This window comes from Atheta coriaria, unplaced genomic scaffold, assembly GCF_025399875.1.
Source record: "Atheta coriaria isolate IRGN ID8LTWV9N9 unplaced genomic scaffold, Caltech_Dcor_3.1 hic_scaffold_3_pilon, whole genome shotgun sequence".
NCBI classification, from domain to species: domain Eukaryota; kingdom Metazoa; phylum Arthropoda; class Insecta; order Coleoptera; family Staphylinidae; genus Dalotia; species Dalotia coriaria.
Genome location: NW_027045445.1, coordinates 4,690,638 through 4,708,541, shown reverse-complemented (window position 1 = coordinate 4,708,541; position 17,904 = coordinate 4,690,638). Strand labels below are relative to the sequence as shown.

At 36.0% G+C, this 17,904-nt stretch overlaps 2 protein-coding genes and 1 long non-coding RNA gene across 3 annotated transcripts; 1 reads left to right on the top strand and 2 right to left on the bottom strand.

Annotated features, from left to right (window-relative positions):
• Positions 1–470: 470 nt before the first annotated feature.
• Positions 471–1,585, bottom strand: Osi7 (Osiris 7). The gene has a single exon (XM_065317788.1). The coding sequence runs from the start codon at positions 1,510–1,512 to the stop codon at positions 643–645; it is 870 nt and encodes a 289-aa protein (XP_065173860.1). The 5' UTR covers positions 1,513–1,585; the 3' UTR covers positions 471–642.
• An 8,108-nt stretch (positions 1,586–9,693) lies between these two features.
• On the bottom strand, positions 9,694–11,159 carry Osi5 (Osiris 5). Its single transcript, XM_065318042.1, has 2 exons — positions 10,737–11,159; positions 9,694–10,255 (listed from the first exon to the last, which is right to left on the bottom strand). The coding sequence occupies exons 1-2, from the start codon at positions 11,083–11,085 to the stop codon at positions 9,951–9,953; spliced, it is 654 nt and encodes a 217-aa protein (XP_065174114.1). The 5' UTR covers positions 11,086–11,159; the 3' UTR covers positions 9,694–9,950.
• A 552-nt stretch (positions 11,160–11,711) lies between these two features.
• On the top strand, positions 11,712–13,802 carry LOC135804353 (uncharacterized). Its single transcript, XR_010551054.1, has 2 exons — positions 11,712–11,985; positions 12,460–13,802. It is a non-coding gene; the product is annotated as an uncharacterized lncRNA (long non-coding RNA).
• The last annotated feature ends 4,102 nt before the right edge of the window (positions 13,803–17,904 follow it).

Below are 17,904 nucleotides of genomic sequence, written 5' to 3'. Positions count from 1 at the left end.
AAATGTTCTAAATGAACAGGTTTCGGAATTGATTGACTAATTGCAGCCTTGACACTGGGCCCAACTCTCACGACTATAACTCATCGTAGGAATGCGGGTAGGTTGTATTATATACCCGAAGTGGGTCATACCTTGAACCCGCAAAGAAAGTCAAGTCCAGGGTCAAGTCATGAAGATGCGCCTCGGTGTGGAATAATCGCTTCGACCCACATTGACTTAAGTCTGTTCGGCGTGTGCCCAATAGCAGGACGTACACACCAACGACCCGTGAGAAATCGTCGTCGTTGTGTCTTTTGTGTCTTGATAGGTGTTTTAAGCGCGATTAATTCATGCCTACTTGGTACGCCAGTTGAGTAATGTGTTGCTGAGTAATGACTTCCTACGCATTGTTTTTTTTTTTGCGGTTGAAAAGCTAATCAGAATAAGAAAGTATGGCAAAGTAGGAATTAATAAATCTAACGCGATGGTGGTTTTGGTAAAATTATTTATTCATTCTCATCGTGGCTTAGACATAGAGATAAATTATCAATTATTATTAAATAATAAATATATGTATAAATAAACGGGCCGCATTGACCGGAGCGGACGGAACTAGAGGCTCGCTGAGAATTGGCAGGTACGGGGACGGACTAGCCGATCACTTTATTGTTGAGTGTGTCCCCTGTAGGCGAGCTCCTGGGGATCAAAGGACCTGCCCCATCCGCCATGTCCAGAGGAACCGCCGCCATAACCACCGCTGGCATCACCGCCATAACCAGCACCTGCGCTGCTACCTCCAAAAGCCACCTCGTGGGATGAGGAATGCCCAGAGGAGTGTTGTGGGTGTGAGACCACTTCATAGGTCACGTGTTTTCCTTGCCCACCGAGGAGTTTCTTCAATCCGATGATAGCAGACAAGACCAGGGCGATTTTACCGATGAGCAGGGCTTTACCAGCGATGACAGCAATGGCAGCAAGAGCAAGTTTACCCAAAATGGCCATTTTCAAAGCAGCGGCAGCCATCAATGGTCCCAAAACCTTCTGGACCTTCTTTTTCTTTCCACGACCTTCCTCAGTAGCTGGATCTTCCTCTCCGAAAGAATCAACGACATCTCCGAATGAACGCGCTGTGCTGCTGACAGCGTTGACAATCTCAGATCCCTTCAGGTCAATCTTCACGGTGTGTGATTCCAGGAAGCGGGCAACACGTCCCATGATCAACGATTCAATGGAGTCATCAGCGTTGAGTGCACGTGGGGCACCTTCGGGCTCACCGCCTTCAGTCTTGACAATCTGCACGCCATCGGTGACAGTGATGGTATCCTTGTGTCCGAGCATCTTGTCCACAAAGGAGAACAGCTTGTATTTGACACAGGACATGCTGTCCTTACGCAGGCAGTCGGCGTAGATGCTGTCCAAGAGGTCATTCTCGGTGTGGATGGCGTTGCCGGTACCCCGGGCTTCCTCCTGGGCGGGCAATGCGCACGCTGCCGCCACAAGGCACAATAGTCCGACCACTTTGAACGATACCATAATGATGGTGATGTTGTGGTTGTTGTGGTGGTTGTTGTATTTTTTGGTGTGTGCGCTTTGCGAGCTGATCGAATTGTGTGTGATGCCGGTGCAGAGATGCGACTGGGATATATATGAGTCGCTCCCTTCTCCAACGCCGCGCGGCGCGCTCGTGGTGGCTTCGCACAATTTGGGTCCAGAGGAGACCATAATGACGGCCGCGGGGCGATCGCGCGCTCGGACCGCTTTCTCACATTGTGTGTACATCTTCAGACTACACCTCTGCCGACCTCATTTTTGCATCGGATCTTAACTGTGCGATATGTAGCAGAAAACGCATCGCACGCATCCAAAGAAATCAAAAATTTACTTCTGCATTAGGGCGCACTGCTCGACGACCGAGACCGCCGATTGTCAAACATGCGCCGAGTGTAATCAGCGTTACATGAGTGCACGACTAATTTGCTTTTCTTACTCAACATCCATGCACTTTATGCCACGTCATGCGTGGAACTTCCTTAAATTCCCGCATTTGTGTCATTGTCAATGCCATTGTTAACCTGCATTTTCTTACGAAGAACAAAATTGCACATTTGAACATTATTTAATTGCAATCATATTATTATTACTAATATTACTGTACTGATATTTGCACTTGTTACGTAAATAAATGGATAAAAACACGTTGAGCGCGACATCGAATGCGTGCGCATGCATGCCAATTAAGCAAGCTAATTAGCGTTTATTAGACTCGAAGAGATTATCTCAGATTAATTAATTCGTTACTGTGTAGCGCCGCGATCAGATTAAACCGTTCGGATGTAAATTAATAATCAAACATCAACAACATAATCAATATTTTAGTGTTAGACACGTGCCAAAATTAAAAAATTAAATTTTTAATTTTTTTTATTTATTTTTTAAAATAACCAGTAGTATCTTACTAAAAGTTTAATTAAAAGTAGAGATTTCTTCGGCGCGTGTAATTTTGATGTCCTCAGTTACTGTAAATTCAATTAATTAAAATCACGTTAAGATCTACCGCTAGTGCCATGACACACGTCCGCCATGTTTTTTGCATCTTCGAATGTAATGTAAATTTGTGCAGATATTTAGTGTGTTAGCAAACTATGTCAAAATAAGTCGAATGTCTATAAAAGTCAGCAGGATGTGAGATGTGCGATGAGTAGCGCTAACAACAATAGCCAATTCGTTAAACAATAATATTTTATTTCGTCTCGTGCGCCAATAAACTTTATTTAAGTGTCGACGCTGGATTTTTATTTTTAGAAATGCCAACGCACTAAAACTAATAAAAAAACGACGATGCATGTAAGCCGAATAACGGCCATAGAAGAATTTAGTTATAAAAATTGTCAAATCTCAATACATCCTTGGGTGTGTAGAGTGTAGTCGCGTCCAAAAAAAGTAAACGGCGTTATCTCGAAAAATTATTGCACGACTGGAAATCAAAAATGTCCCCGGAGCGCGCGCGCGCATGTATTTTTTGAGGTTGAATAAATTTGCATTAAATTGTTCCTCTTTTCTCTTCGGCGTCTGCGTCTCCCACGATTATAAATAATTTCTTCAGGTGGCTGCGATACGCACATTGGCGGCGGCGCGGCTTTTGATACACACCGATGAATAATAACACACCGCCGCTGCTGCACCGGCCGAAAACGACGACGACGTGAAAACGTATTAAGATCCGTTCTGACCTTAAATCGATGCACAAGCAGCTTTCACTAAAAAACGCACACACTGGCGGCCGTGCACTCGAAATTTCGTCTTAATTGCCGCCGGTCGCCGCGCGTCAAACGCGACCGCATTCATTCATAAATATAAGTTTCTATCAATGGGCGCGTAGAAAAATGCGATAGTTATAATAACGAAAGTTGCATGATGAAATTATTCGCGTCGGAATCGCGCCGCACGTCCGGTTACGGCGACGTTCGACGCGCTCGGAAATTAATTTCGCTCTTTTAATTATACACCCGGCGTGTCTCACTGTAATATATTTAATAGGCTGATTGCATTTTGCATCACGACATGTTAGATAACAATTTATATCTATTTACAATCAATATATGCTTGAAAATAGCAAATTTTATCAAAAGTGAGGTTATGTTGTGTATAACTTCAGAAAATTTAAGAATTTTTATAAATTTTTGATTATTTTATGTTTATTTGCATGAAAATTAATAAAATAAGTCAAAAAACCTTAGAAAAACACACAAAAAACAACTTTTTAACGAAAAAATAGTGTTTGATTGAGGTTATGTTGTTTTACATGGTTGCCATTGACATAAAACTGACATCTATGTACGAAAATATTACAACACTGCTTCCCAAACATTTTTTTACGTTCAATATCAAAATTTCAAACGTTTTTGATGCGTTTTTCTGTAAAACAAAAAAAATAAATTTTCAACTAAAAATACTTTTAGTGAGAGTTATTCAAGCAGTTTGAAATCTAATGATACTTGTCCCGATATTGATTTTCACGCTGAGCGACAAATCAAGCACTGAGACGCTTATCTCTCGAACGTTAAGTGGACACCGGTCACATATAAGACATTGAGGTGAAAACTCACGAGGAAAACGCATTAAATTAACGACGCCGATCCCAGAATAAAAGTAAGTTAGTGCTGCGATGATGCTCTGGGTGAGTAATTAAATCTAGTGCAGCAATTCTCAGACACACTACAAAGTGTTGCCAAGGTTAATTAAGCCGACATGAACGCGCGCGCGTTGCAAACAAAAACAATTAACAATTGGGACGTGGACGAGTACTCTTACCTCTCTCAACGCAACAAGAAACGCTTGATCACAATGTCCGAAATATTTTATGTGAAAGCATCAAGTTATGAACTTTTCCTTTGTTAATTGTGCGTCTGTATTTGTTCGCGCTTTTGTTTTCCGTCCCACGATTCACGCTTCTGATCGAACAAGAGAGAAGAAAAAATAAGTTTAGAACTTTTTTTGGGTCAACATGCAAAATGTTTTGTTGTCGAATTTTCGATCATGATGATGAATCATTGCTTGGTTGATAAATATTTATAAATACATCCACGACCGTTATAGGATCATAATAATCATGATCATCATTAGGTCCATGACAATGACAAGAATGCGCGAGGAATTTGAAGATGTTTATCTCTTGAATATTAATAATAATCTAATATGTGTCAGTAGGTATATAGCAGTAAATATAAACTTAAACTCAACTTGTCATAAAATTTATTTATTTATTTAATTACAAATGAAAAAAAATTTTTTTTCTTTAAATTTTTTTTTTTGAGAAAAAAAGTTTTTGATCATTAACAGCCATTTAAAAAGTTTCTGCATAAAAATTTACCTAACTTAGTCTAAACTTAGGTAACCTAAATTAATCTAACCTAACCTAAAAATTTAATTTTGACACATAACCAATATTCTAATACTTAATTGTACTTAAGTTAACTTAACTTAAATTAACATTAGTTGACTTAACTTAAGTTAACCTGACTTAACTAATAAATTTCAATTTTCTGCATGAAAATTTACCTAACTTAGTCTAAACTTACTTAACGTTACTTAACTTACTTTACGTTTACTAAAGTTTTTATAAAAAAAAGTTTTTGAACATTAAAAGCCATTTAAAAAGTCTCATCGCACATTCGGCATGGAATGTGTCTCTTGAAGATGTGTTTCGTCAACTCGCCGAGAGACATGTTCGCTCGTCGCCGAAGAATTCGCGCAATGTTAAGAAAAAGCGGGTCATTTATTAATCTTGCACGAAGACCTCAATTGCTCGCCGCGTCATTGATTTTCAACTTAAACTAAAAATAAATAAATTATTATATGTTGAGATAATGATTACTTTTCGCTCTCATTCACGAGACGCGAAATAAAGACGTCGTCTAAACCGCGATAAGCGTTTAACATGTCACCTCGCGACGCTGTAATGAGACGACCATTCACAATGAGTAATTGTTTTGGCGCAGGAAGCGATGCTCCCATTCACCTAAAACAAGGCGCAACAAACGAGCCAAAATTTAAGACCTAGACTCACAGAATTCTAACAAAACGTGCGACCTGTTGCATTCACACATCGAGTACACTCGGGAAATTTTATTTTATTTTATTTTATTTTACAGAATGTAAAACGTAAAATCAGTTAATTTCACACCTCTCAATTCGCTTCGTAATTATAATATTAAAGTTTCTTGCACGATTGAAATTATATTTGGAAAGTAATTTTGTTTCCGCGCAAACTTTCCTTTATTATTATATTATTCCTCGAATTTTTCGGAAGAAGATCATAAACCTATTAAAATTTTTCAAATCTTCAAAGTGAAGTGAACTTTCCAATAATTTCGACAATTAAATGCAAAAGCAAATTGATGATTTATTTTCAGATAATTTTGAGTCTGCGCGGTGCGTGGAAAATGCTTGCAAAGAAAGTAATATTGCGGATTCTGTCAAGGATGTGAAATTGACCTACAGTTTAGAAAAAATATAGGCGAATAGTGAAAACGCGTCTACATGGTCCTAACTTGAAGACGCAAAGACGACAGCCGCATCCAATTCATTTCTGTCGTCTTGTCGCACATTCATTTCGCTAACTCGTTTCGCCAATGGAAAACAAATGTCATCTGTGAAACGCACTAAATAAATACACCGCAAAAGTCAAACAAAACATTTTCATTCAATATCTAACCACAAAATTAAATATTGGTTATGGGTCAAAATAAATTTTTAGGTTAGGTTAGATTAAGTTAGATTAAGTAAGTTTAGACTAAGTTAGGTAAATTTTTATGCAGAAAATTGAAATTTATAAGTTAAGTCAGGTTATCTTAGGTTAAGTCAACTAATGTTAGGTTAAGTTAAGTTTAGTTAAGTAAAATTAAGTATTAGAATATTGGATATGTGTCAAAATTAAATTTTTAGGTTAGATTAGATTAAGTTAGGTTAAGTATGTTAAGACTAAGTTAGGTAAATTTTTATGCAGAAAATTGAAATTTAGAAGTTAAGACAGGTTAATTTAGCTTAAGTCAACTAATGTTAGATTGAGTTAAGTTAACTTAAGTAAAATTAAGTATTAGAAAATTGGTTATGTGTTAAAATTTAATTTTTAGGTTAAGTTAGATTAAGTTAGGTTAAGTATGTTAAGACTAAGTTAGGTAAATTTTTAGTCAGAAAATTGGAATTTATAAGTTAAGTCAGGTTAACTTAGATTAAGTCAACTAATGTTAGGTTAAGTTAAGTTAAATTAAGTAAAATTAAGTATTAGAATATTGGTTATGTGTCAAAATTAAAATTTTAGGTTGGGTTAGATTAAGTTAGGCTAAGTAAGTACGAGTACTAAGTTAGGTAAATTTTTATGCAGAAAATTGAAATATATAAGTTAAGTCAGGTTAACTTAGGTTAAGTCAACTAATGTTACCTTAAGTTAAGTTAAATTAAGTAAAACTAAGTATTAGAATATTGGTTTTGTGTCAAAATTTAATTTTTAGGTTAGGTTGGGTTAGATTAAGTTAGGTTAAGTAAGTTTAGACGAAGTTAGGTAAATTTTTATGTAGAAAATTGATATTTATTAGTTAAGTCAGGTTAACATAGGTTAAGTCAACTAATGTTAGGTTAAGTTATGGTAACTTAAGTAAAATTTAGTATTAGAATATTCTTCATGCGTCAAAACTTGAAATTTATTGGTAATATTACAAAATAAGAAAATCACAAAATCGAAAGTTGTTAATTTCTATCCTCTGACGATAACTATGACGAGCTTGAAATGATTATAACGTCCATAGAAGATCTACATAGATGCGGCGGTTAAAAGTAAGCGTAAATCAGAAAACGCGCGAAAAGAATTCGTCCGGAGAAAGAACCGCGCGCGCGCGAATTGAGAGCAAACGAACGCGGAAACGGTCTCGGTCTCGGTCAGTCTGGTCTGGTAAATCTAACCACAGAGCGGTCAGAATAATATCGGACGGCCCGAACAAAATGAAACTAGAAAATAAAAGTTCCAATTATATAAGGTATTACAAAAAACGGCGCACGATCTTTTCTAGTTCATTTCGTTTTCAAATTATGGGATATTTAACGCGAATTACGACACCCAGAGAGCACAGGCATTAAAAACCCAAGACGAAGCAGTTGTAAACTTTTTATGTGCAAACACTTTTTTACAACCAGAAGATGTTTAGACGTTTAGTGGCTGAATGTACTTGAACTTGAACTCGTTGAGTACGCTTCAAGTGCGTGCTTCAGATGGAATGTCGGATAAAAAAACATGAACGAGCTTATAATTGAAGCCGAAATTGTCACAATCTGCAGACTCATGATGACTACTAGATGACAAGTGTGGTTAGGTTCTAACGGTATAAAAATTTCATCAAAATAATTTTTCTTGCTTTTTTTTGTTTAATAAAACATAAATTTTACACTTTCCACTCTTTTCTTACACTTTTTCTTCTTTTTACGTGATGTAATATAATTACATTTGTTTATACACGTTTTGCGGTATATTTAAACAATAAGCAATTTGGGTATTCAACTGAAACTGCAAACATCAATATTTGTTTCCCGTGCAGTGTGTTTGAGGTGAACTGATTACATATGCAACACAAATACTCACTTTACATCAACCACGCGCCGCCATTTTGAGTTCAATTAGGTATTGTGTACTTGCTCACTTTTGAACAAATAAATTTCGTTTTCATTGCATGTTTACCGCGTTTATTAAAACGTATATTATGATAAATACGCTGAAAATATTAAAACCCAGGTCAGTAATACTCTAACACTGATAAATTACTCACACAAAACTTTTTAACCTAAAAATAAGTTCGCGATAGAAAATATAGCTTCACAGAATAAAATCAATGTTGAGATGAAAAAATACACGAAAAAACCGTTAATTTAATGATGCAATGATGGAATATTGTTGAATTTACATAGAAACACCGTTCGGTTTCGAAAAATAACTTTGTCATGACTGAATTGTCTACTAATTGACCCCAAAAGTCCCAACTTATTTCGACACACACTCGAAGCGTGCCCAAAATCAATAAAATACAATGTCATGGCATAAACAAGACATAAAAATAAACAACTTCCTCAATTTTTAAACATTTATTCCATGATTTATAAATTTTAAATAATCCGTGTTATTTTCTTCATTTTTATAACTTAAGTCAATGTTTAAGTCAATATTTAAGTAAAGTAGTAAATTTTGATGCCTCCAGCGCCCTCTACCGGCGCATGTCTGAAACATAAGAGAAACTCCTGGTTTGTCTACGTGGAGATGTCAAGGTTGGAGAAGAAGAACCACTAGTAGTAGTAGGTGAAGAAGAGGTCGCCTTAGAGTCGGAGAAACTAGGTCTGTGGGTCTTCCGCATATCCTTATATAGCCAGCGTGCGCATATGCCGCGCGGCAGAAACGCTTTGTCCGCCGTCGAGGCCATACGCCGCTCTGAGTTTTCTCCAAAATGTTGTCTGCTGGTCTTCACACACAACTCTTTGATTTCTCTTTTTTTCCCTTCCCTGGGTGGTCTTTCATTACTTTTACGAGTTTTAATATCCCTTGCACTGAACTGACACAGAACTGAATTTAAACTATTTGATGGTAATCACTATGGACACTGGTTGCGGGTTGATAGGGATCTCTTCGAAATGTGTGTAATCCATGAAGAATTTCTTACGGCTTGTTTTGTGGTGTGAGGCATGGTGGCCGGATTTCTTCACGGGCGACGTGACCTGGTTCTGTTTAACACTTTCTTGCTTTCTCCCACCTTGCCATCCGGTTCGCCATCCGCGCCTCCATCGCCATGGGCGCCGGTCGGCTTTCTCACCGGTCGTTCCACTCTCCGTGTGGTGCGTGTCCCCACATTCTATCCAGCAGCGATCTCGAGGCCATGGTCATCTCGACTTCCTCATACCGTAGAACCAGTCTCTCGTGAACTGGGTCAGTGTATTTCTAGGTAATGAACCTGAACTCACCGCGTGGCTTTCTCATTTCTTATTAATCGGAATGATGGAAGGCGTTGCTCGTCGATGGATTTTTTTTTTCTTCTCTCGAAGATACAAACCGTTCTCTTCTCTCCTGTGGACCGTTGATCCCTGGCTCATATTTTATATTCATTAAATGACCTGCTCGACAAACAAACAGAGAACATGGTGTAAAAAATAAACGAATGACACTCGCGAGTGTCACGAATGTTTTTTTTTGGTATTTACATCATTTTATTATTCAAAAAATAGAAAAAAACATATAAGAATTAAGTTTTACAATTTATAATGATCTGAAGAGTTCAAATAAACAATTACAACACAAGAGAGTTTCTTTTTTTCGAAGGGAGATCTCGGCGAAGGGACGCGCTGAATTGGAAAATAATTTACGTAATAAATATTAAATAAATAAATATTGGTTAAAAAATCTTCTCTGAAATTGGTTGATGGATTGGTAATTCCTAGATTTAGCTAGATTGGTATTCCCTCCAGGCTTGGTAGGCCATATCAAGGGCTTCCCTCTTCCTCCTGTGGTGGTCATGACCATGGGAGGCATGAATAACAGTATGACCGCCATCATCGTGATCATGGGAGACGAGTTTCTTCAAACCAATGATCATAGACAACATGAGGGCTAAAGCGGATACCATCAGGGCTTTCATGGCCAAAAGACCCACACCTCCAAGACCCAAAGCAGCCATCATCTTTCCCATCATCAGACCCAGGATCATGATTCCTCCAAGACCATTCTTGTCCTTGCCTCTTGGTGTTCCTAAAAGTTAAATGCAAATTGGTTAATATACCATCAATTAAAAGTGACTTAAGTTAAGTTAAGTAGTTGATAACTGCTGCCATCTACTTTAAAACTAAAGAAATGGTTGGAGTGAAGATGAGTCAGTAAAAGAAGGTCAAACTTCTTTTTCTTCTTAACCGACGCTATGGATGCGTGTAAAGTTGGTTGCCTATAGTGAATGTGTATTGGAGAAGTGGTGGGACATCGACATGGTTAGGTAGGCGTGAAGAGTAGTTAAGTGCTGTTGAGTGGTTTTAAGTGTTGCTTCTGTTAGAATGTAACAAACGGGTTTGTTGATTTGAATCGATGCCCGTCAACAATTTACGTCTAATTAATAATCCGTTAGCGGGATTAATACAGTTTTTTTAATAGCGGAAAAGCAGATGTCGTTAAATCTGTTATGTAGAGCATATTTGACCATAGGTTAATGATCTGGGTGTGGATATGATGAGGATCTTACCAGGAGAGTTAGCATCTAATCCTTGCATGGCATCCTTGAAAGACCTAGCGAAACCTTCGCCTGGCATGAGTTCTGGCAACTTGATGCGAACCTCATGGGTCTGGAGGTAGTTCTCAACAGCTCCCAACACGCTGCCATCATCAGTATTGGCCCTAGCGTCATTCTCGCTCTTGGTGCTGATCAGATGGACACCATCGCCGAGCTTGTAGTCCTCCGGCTGAGAATTGAGGTATTGCCGCACAACCTTGCCAAGAATTTGGAAGCCGTGCGAGAAGTCAGTACCCTCGGTGGAGGCGCTGGCCGTCGCGACGATAGCGACGAACGCGGCGAGCACTAGGAATTTGCACATCTTGTGGAGACTGTTATCGAGCGACTCGACGTTGATTACACGATCGCTGGTTGTCGAATGTGCTTCTGCAGACCGGCGCTACCCCCTTTTATATTTCGTCTGCGCTTCGAAAATAACTATCGCTGAATCTATTAAAGCAGATTAATGGAGCACATCTCTGAAAAAATTATATTACAAATGCGCTCGGCGATCGGCGGCCGGCCGGGGACGACCTCATTGCTTACGCGCGAACGACAAAAGAATCATTTTTGCTCGCCACACACAAACACCAACCTGAGCACACCTATCGGAAGTCGCGGATGACGGCAATGGTAATGGTGCGCTGGTATTTCAAAATCTCATGCCTTTTTTTTTCGTTGGTGTGTTTCGTGTCTGTATACAGGACGCACACGCGCGCAAACGCTCGCGTTCGATTGTAAAACTGGAACAAGTTACGGTCAGCAGAAAGAGGACTTTAATAATCTATTAGGCTGCAAATTGAGACGAGCGGCAACGCCTTTCATAGTGAACAAGTCTAATTATTATCAGACATCCGCTAAGATTCGAGCGGCTGGACGCCGTCGCGCAGAATGCGAAAGAGGAGCAAGTGCGCGCGGCCAGTAGGAACGGATTGCGCGGAGAATCCGTTCACTCGTCAAAAGGCCCGCCCGACTATTTGCAGTGGGGTGAAATTTTCATAAAATTCATATTCAGTTCTCATCTAGAAGTGACGACGTGCTCAACTACCAGCCAACAAACACTCCCAGTGTGCATCTATTCCAATCCAACGAAAAACAATCAAACAATCAGTGAAAACTGCATTCAAGATCAAGATCAAGACGTTCAGCAGGTGCAATGGCATCGAAGGTCGTTGTGTAACTTTAGCGCACGCTTGAAAGTTAAGTAATAACAACACAATAGGTAAATTAATAAAGCATTTACTATTTTACTATAATTTATTCATTTTTTACTTTTTTACTACCAAATATTTACTTATTTAGAAAATAGGTGTGGTTTTTGCTTTCTCTATAATAACAATTGTTAAATTATTCCTATAACTAATAAAATATTAAACCAACCAATTTTTTTTTCTTTAACCTTGAATTGTGAAGAGTTACGCGGATAAAATTGCACGTTTCGAGTAAAAACAGTAAAAACAGTAAAAACGAAAACCGCGACAGGGAAAAAAGCGTAGAAAGTCAAAGGAATTGTGGTCATTTTAGTCATAAATGAGCAAACAAAGAACACGCAGTAAAAGTAACAAGTCCTACATTGAATTACAAAATTCTCACAAGAAAAACACAAAATAACCAAAATTTATTCATTGCTATTCTTATAACATGCTTTCTTTTCATGTTTTCTCGTTTTTTAATATTTTCGGTGTTTTAATTGTAGATCATGACGATGACGCTTGAACTTGACACGCGTGTATCCATCCAAAATTCGGCCGCGTTGATCTACAAACCGATGTGGAAAGAGAGCCGCGACATCGCTCTTCCGGTGCTCTAGAAATGTAGCAATTTGTTTATTAGAGACGAAATTAAACGCGCGTTGAAATAGATCAGCCGGACGATCATTAAAAAAGCGACCTCGGTAAGCGTAATAATAATAAAACTGGTTAAGAGCGGCGCGCCGCGTAAGTGATAATGATTTTTCGACCAGAATCGCTTTCGGCGCTCGAAGCGTTGCCGCGAAGAAATTCAAAAACCGCTTTAGTTTTTTATTTTAAATTTTATTTCATGATGCGAATAGATCACTTTACTCTTTACGACCAGCGAGTAAAACTCAACCGCAAAGTAAGTAAATTTCTCATTTTGTTTAATTTCTATGTATTAACTTGTTTGTGTTGAAGATTAAGCGGTAAAAGTGAAAGATTTACACCGTACGCGCACTTATTTTGACAATTTTACATGTAAACATTACAAACGCGTGCATAAATTAGCGCTAAGTACACACTTAACACATTTACGTGCAATTACGCGCATGCGCGTTTTACTTGCTTTGTTTCTTTGTTTGTTTTCACTCGTGTAGTGCAGAGATTCTTCAATCTTCATTAACAACGATGTCCGGATTGGACTTGTATGCATATATGGATATGGAGCGATGGTATTATGACCATTTACATATTTTCCACGCGATGGATGGCGAATTTCATTTATTCATCAACAAGTCGATGCGCTTGGTGAATAAAAAATTAACGCGCCAATTAAATCTTATAAACCCGTACGTGTCTTAATCATGCTCCGATTCGTTCGGAGATTTCATGTGATTTTTCACAAATTAATAAATTATGCTCTAATTAAATTTATTGTGAGTTAAACATTGTGAATATTTGTATAAGTAAGTAGTTCATGTGGATTTGATATAGATTTAAGAGTTTACGGTGAGTTTGATGTATAATAAAACGAATGTGTCCATCATTTCACCTTTGGAATTGTGTCTCACGTATTTGCGGTCGATTGCATTAGACGCTTTGGTGACTTCCGAATCGGTTCCGCTACTCGCCATCACGCATTCATTTCGCCGGTCGGCTACATTCTATTCTGTCAATAAGTTGAGCGAATTATCGTCAGCTGAAAACGAGGTTTTCAATTACAATCGCTGCTTCGAGCTTCTATTCTACATTTCATCTACGAGTACATTAAATTACAATATCCACAATTTACGCCAATATAACCTAATATTCTTTGTAAATCATAAAAATAAAAATATGAATAAATCGTATTTCCTGTTTAAAATTGTTTCATTTAATTTTTTTCGATAATTTTCAGGAGAATTTGAATCTGGGTCAATTTATACTTGCGTCATACACAGTTTAATGTTGATATTTCCTTGTATTCTAGGCTTTTTTCTCATGAATTTGACTCCCGATTAAAATCGGTTACAGTTAGAGATTTCCTGTCCATCGCTACAGGTCAGTATCGATTTTATTAATTGAGTTTAATTGAATTTATGACCATCTTCTTTGAAAATTAAATTAATCTTTATTTCACATTCTCCAGACAAAAATCTTTTGATTAGATATTAACTGCGCCTGCTTAAAATATTTTAATTTATTTAAATGAATAAAATTGAATGAATCCATTCGAAACCTATTAGATTTAATTTACTCGCAGAGAGGCATCGTTAAGATTTATGTTAATTAAACATTCGCATATTTGTGCACGCCTACAATTAATTGGTTTCCAATTATTAATTCGGGCAGCGTTATAAACTGTTTCGGTTTTTTTCTAAGCCGTGGGAATGTGGTTCAAGATGTGTCCAGGAATGTCCAGATGTCTTCGAAACTAGAACAGTTTGGTGATTATTGATTACTTAAAAGACCATCTGACGATGAGGAAGTAAATAATTTATTGTATTTATTAAAATGTTAATAATATTAATTTTTAATAAAGATAAACAATAACCTAAGTTATATTAAATTGTATTTTTTTATTTTTAAATTTTCAGGTTGTTTATTATTGTTATTGTAATATTCTTGACCTTGCCTACTTCAGAACACAATCGTTGACTCAGAGATTTGCATTAAGTGAAAAGATCTATAACAATAGCGAGACTTAAGCCAGACCGATGGATGTGGGAACTTAAGTTACATCATATGAATAAATAGAATAAACAAAAACCTGTTCACGCCTCTTTATATTTGAATAATTTTATTTTGAAGTTTATAACTTATAAAGAACAATATTTACTTAATTATTAAGACTTTGAAATGTAAAGAAACACTCGGTGTAAAACGCAGTTTATAAAAATTATTTTTTTCTTTTTTTTCTTTTTTTGCAGTTTGCTATTATTTTTTATTTGTATTTTTTCTGCGCTTTGGCACTAGATGGCTGTTGCTTTACAAAACTTTACACTCGGTTAACTAAGTAATTAAAATCATTACCCAGAAAAAAATAAAATAAAAACATTTACTTATTCATAAATTCACAGAAAAAAAACATTTTTCTTAATATTTTACTGTAAAATTAAATAAAACACCGAAAAAAAAATTTTTTTCTTTTAAAAAAATACCAAAAACTCAAAAATAAATTTTCCTAGCGATTTCCGCACGTAAAACACTAAATAAACAAGTTCATCAAGTGCAAAAAGCGTGTCTGTTGGAGAAGGTACCATCGAGAATGCGTGTATACGTATTTCTAAACCAGCCGTACTTTGCCGCATGGCTTACCACCAGCTAAAAGAGAGTATTACTAAACCGACTTAAGTCAATACGAGCGGAGCGCACCATGAACACTTTCAAGAGCAGCATGCTTACAGTTGTATCACCACGATCTAAACTCTACCACACTACACTACACTACCTGTATGCGATTGATCAAATGAATAAAGCTGTGGCCATTCACCTGATACACACCTTTAACATGGACAAGTGTGACACTGTCACAGAATGCACCATTAGAACGTCGTATAATTTAAGTGTCATTTCATTAAATTTATTAAAACATTATTACAATTTATTGTAGATAAACGATGAAAACTTGTTCTGTATTAAAAGTAATTTAATTTAATTTAATTTAATTAAGATATTTCTTGTTTTAATGCAATAAGTATGTGGTGAAATAAAAATTCGCTTTCATCGACTTGACAATCTAAGTAAAAGCAATCGCCAGCCATGTTTGATCTCAAATCAAACGCTTTTCAAACCGGATGCGAATCCGGATACACTTTTCTTGCAGATTTACCTTTCATCGACAAAGATATAAACATAAAATCAATAGAATATCACCAATTACATTAAGAAATTGTAACTTTTTTAATATTTATGTATAAATTTTGTTTTACTTATTTTTGCTTAATACAAATTCACTGGTATGCATCACATGCAAGTGTAACACACAATTAAATCCATTCGACGTGGAGCGAGGTGTGTTCACGCCGCGACGGTCGGTTTCTGGCATTCTGGCATTGGAAAAGAGAAGAAAAAATAGACCAGTAGGCCGTCGTACACGGATAATTGGTGCAGCTTAGCGTGCGTTTACTTAACACACCAACATGCGAGAAAATCCGCCATAAAATACATTTTACTATTTTGTATTTATTTAATGAGTAATAGTAGAAATTAAAGCTACGCCAAAAGATAATTATTTCCAGGTAATTAACTTAGGTATTTTATTTACCAACATGCGGATTTAAAGTGGTTTTCTACGCCAAAATTAACAAAAAATTTAAAGTTTGTAACATTTCTAGTTTTTAGACGAATTATTTATGTGTTTCTGTGTTGATTCGTGGAAGTTTTGCAGTTACATTTGCTATGCGTTCATAGCATAAATAAATAATTTCAGATTCAACATGAACTAAACTCAACGAAACGGTAGTTTCCAGAATGTACTGAGAATATTGACTTAGTCTAGGGATCTAATTAATTCTCATTGAAGTTTATTTGGGCGAAATGATAAGAAAATACCAACAGATTGTGAATAACATTGCAGATATTTTATCTTAATTAAAAATATATTAAAGAAGGTTATTTCACATTTTTCTGTCGATATTCACGACACTTATCGGAATTAGTTTTTGGCATAGACTACTTGAAGATCTTTATTTTAGTATATTTAGCAAATATTAGGAATTTCAATTTGAAGCACTTTTAATATTTTTTACCCTTTTACCCAAAGATGTTTAATTCTTTTATATTCTAATCTAATAGAGAATTTTTCAATCTTTAATAATCTGCAATTTGTTGGTTTATAGCGCTTTTAGTTTAGAAGATATTCATTATCAAAAACGCCGAAAAAAAATTATCCTCTTGCCCATTTTTTCTTAGGAAATAAAATTTTATTTCTTAGTTTGCCAATTTACTAGCTTATTTGATAGAGAATTGTCCGTAGATTAAGACGCTGAGATTTGTACCTTTCTATCTCTTTTAATTTACGAGATATTCGCAATTGAAAAAAGTCAAAATTTGAAAAAGTCAATTTTGGCATTTTTAATCACATTTTTCGACTTTTTACTCAAAGATATGTAATTATTTTATATCTTTGTCTAATAGAGAATTTTCCCATTTTTCATAATCTGCAATTTGTTGAATTCTAGCGCTTTTAGTTTAGAAGATATTCACTATCAAAAAACGCCAAAAAAATGAACTAACAATTAACTTACATTTTACAAGAAGAGGTAGAAAAACTTATCAAAAATTCTTATTAAAATTTTATTTCAACAAATTCATCAAAATTTCTCTATATGTTTCTTAAAACAACACCACAATAGAAGAAATAAGAGAAATATTTTTTATAAATTTTTACTAAATGCAAACAAAATGGTTAACAGATTAAATTCTCCTTTGTAATTAATTTAGTTAGTATATACTAATTAATGAAGTAAAATGCGTGAACGTGTTTACATCATATAGTATTAGAGGAGAGCATGTTTGTGTATGAATCTTTCAACGGTATTTCCAAACGTAAAAACAAGCACCGGAGGAGCAGAAGAGGCAAGGCCGCGCGGAAAGGTGGAGGCCGCGAGCAGCGGATTGCTTTTTACACTACGTATAAGTATATATATGAATGTGTGTGTTCATTAATTGATGATGCAATTGCTTTGATTTTCTTTCTGGAGCAAACTCGAATGATTATTTTAGATTAGACGGAATTTATCACGCATGGATCATTTATTGAGTAATGTTTTTAAGAAGTATAATTTTCTGTTATACTTAATTCTTATGTATGTCATTATTACTAATTGAATTGTGGCTTTACTAAGAAAATGTAGAAAAAAGTAGAAAAAATATACTGTTAATTATAAATTGGCAGAAATAAATTGATTGAACATGTTTTATTTTTGTTATAATTTGAAATTCATTAACAACTTATTGACACAAATTCCATTTTAATTTGGTTT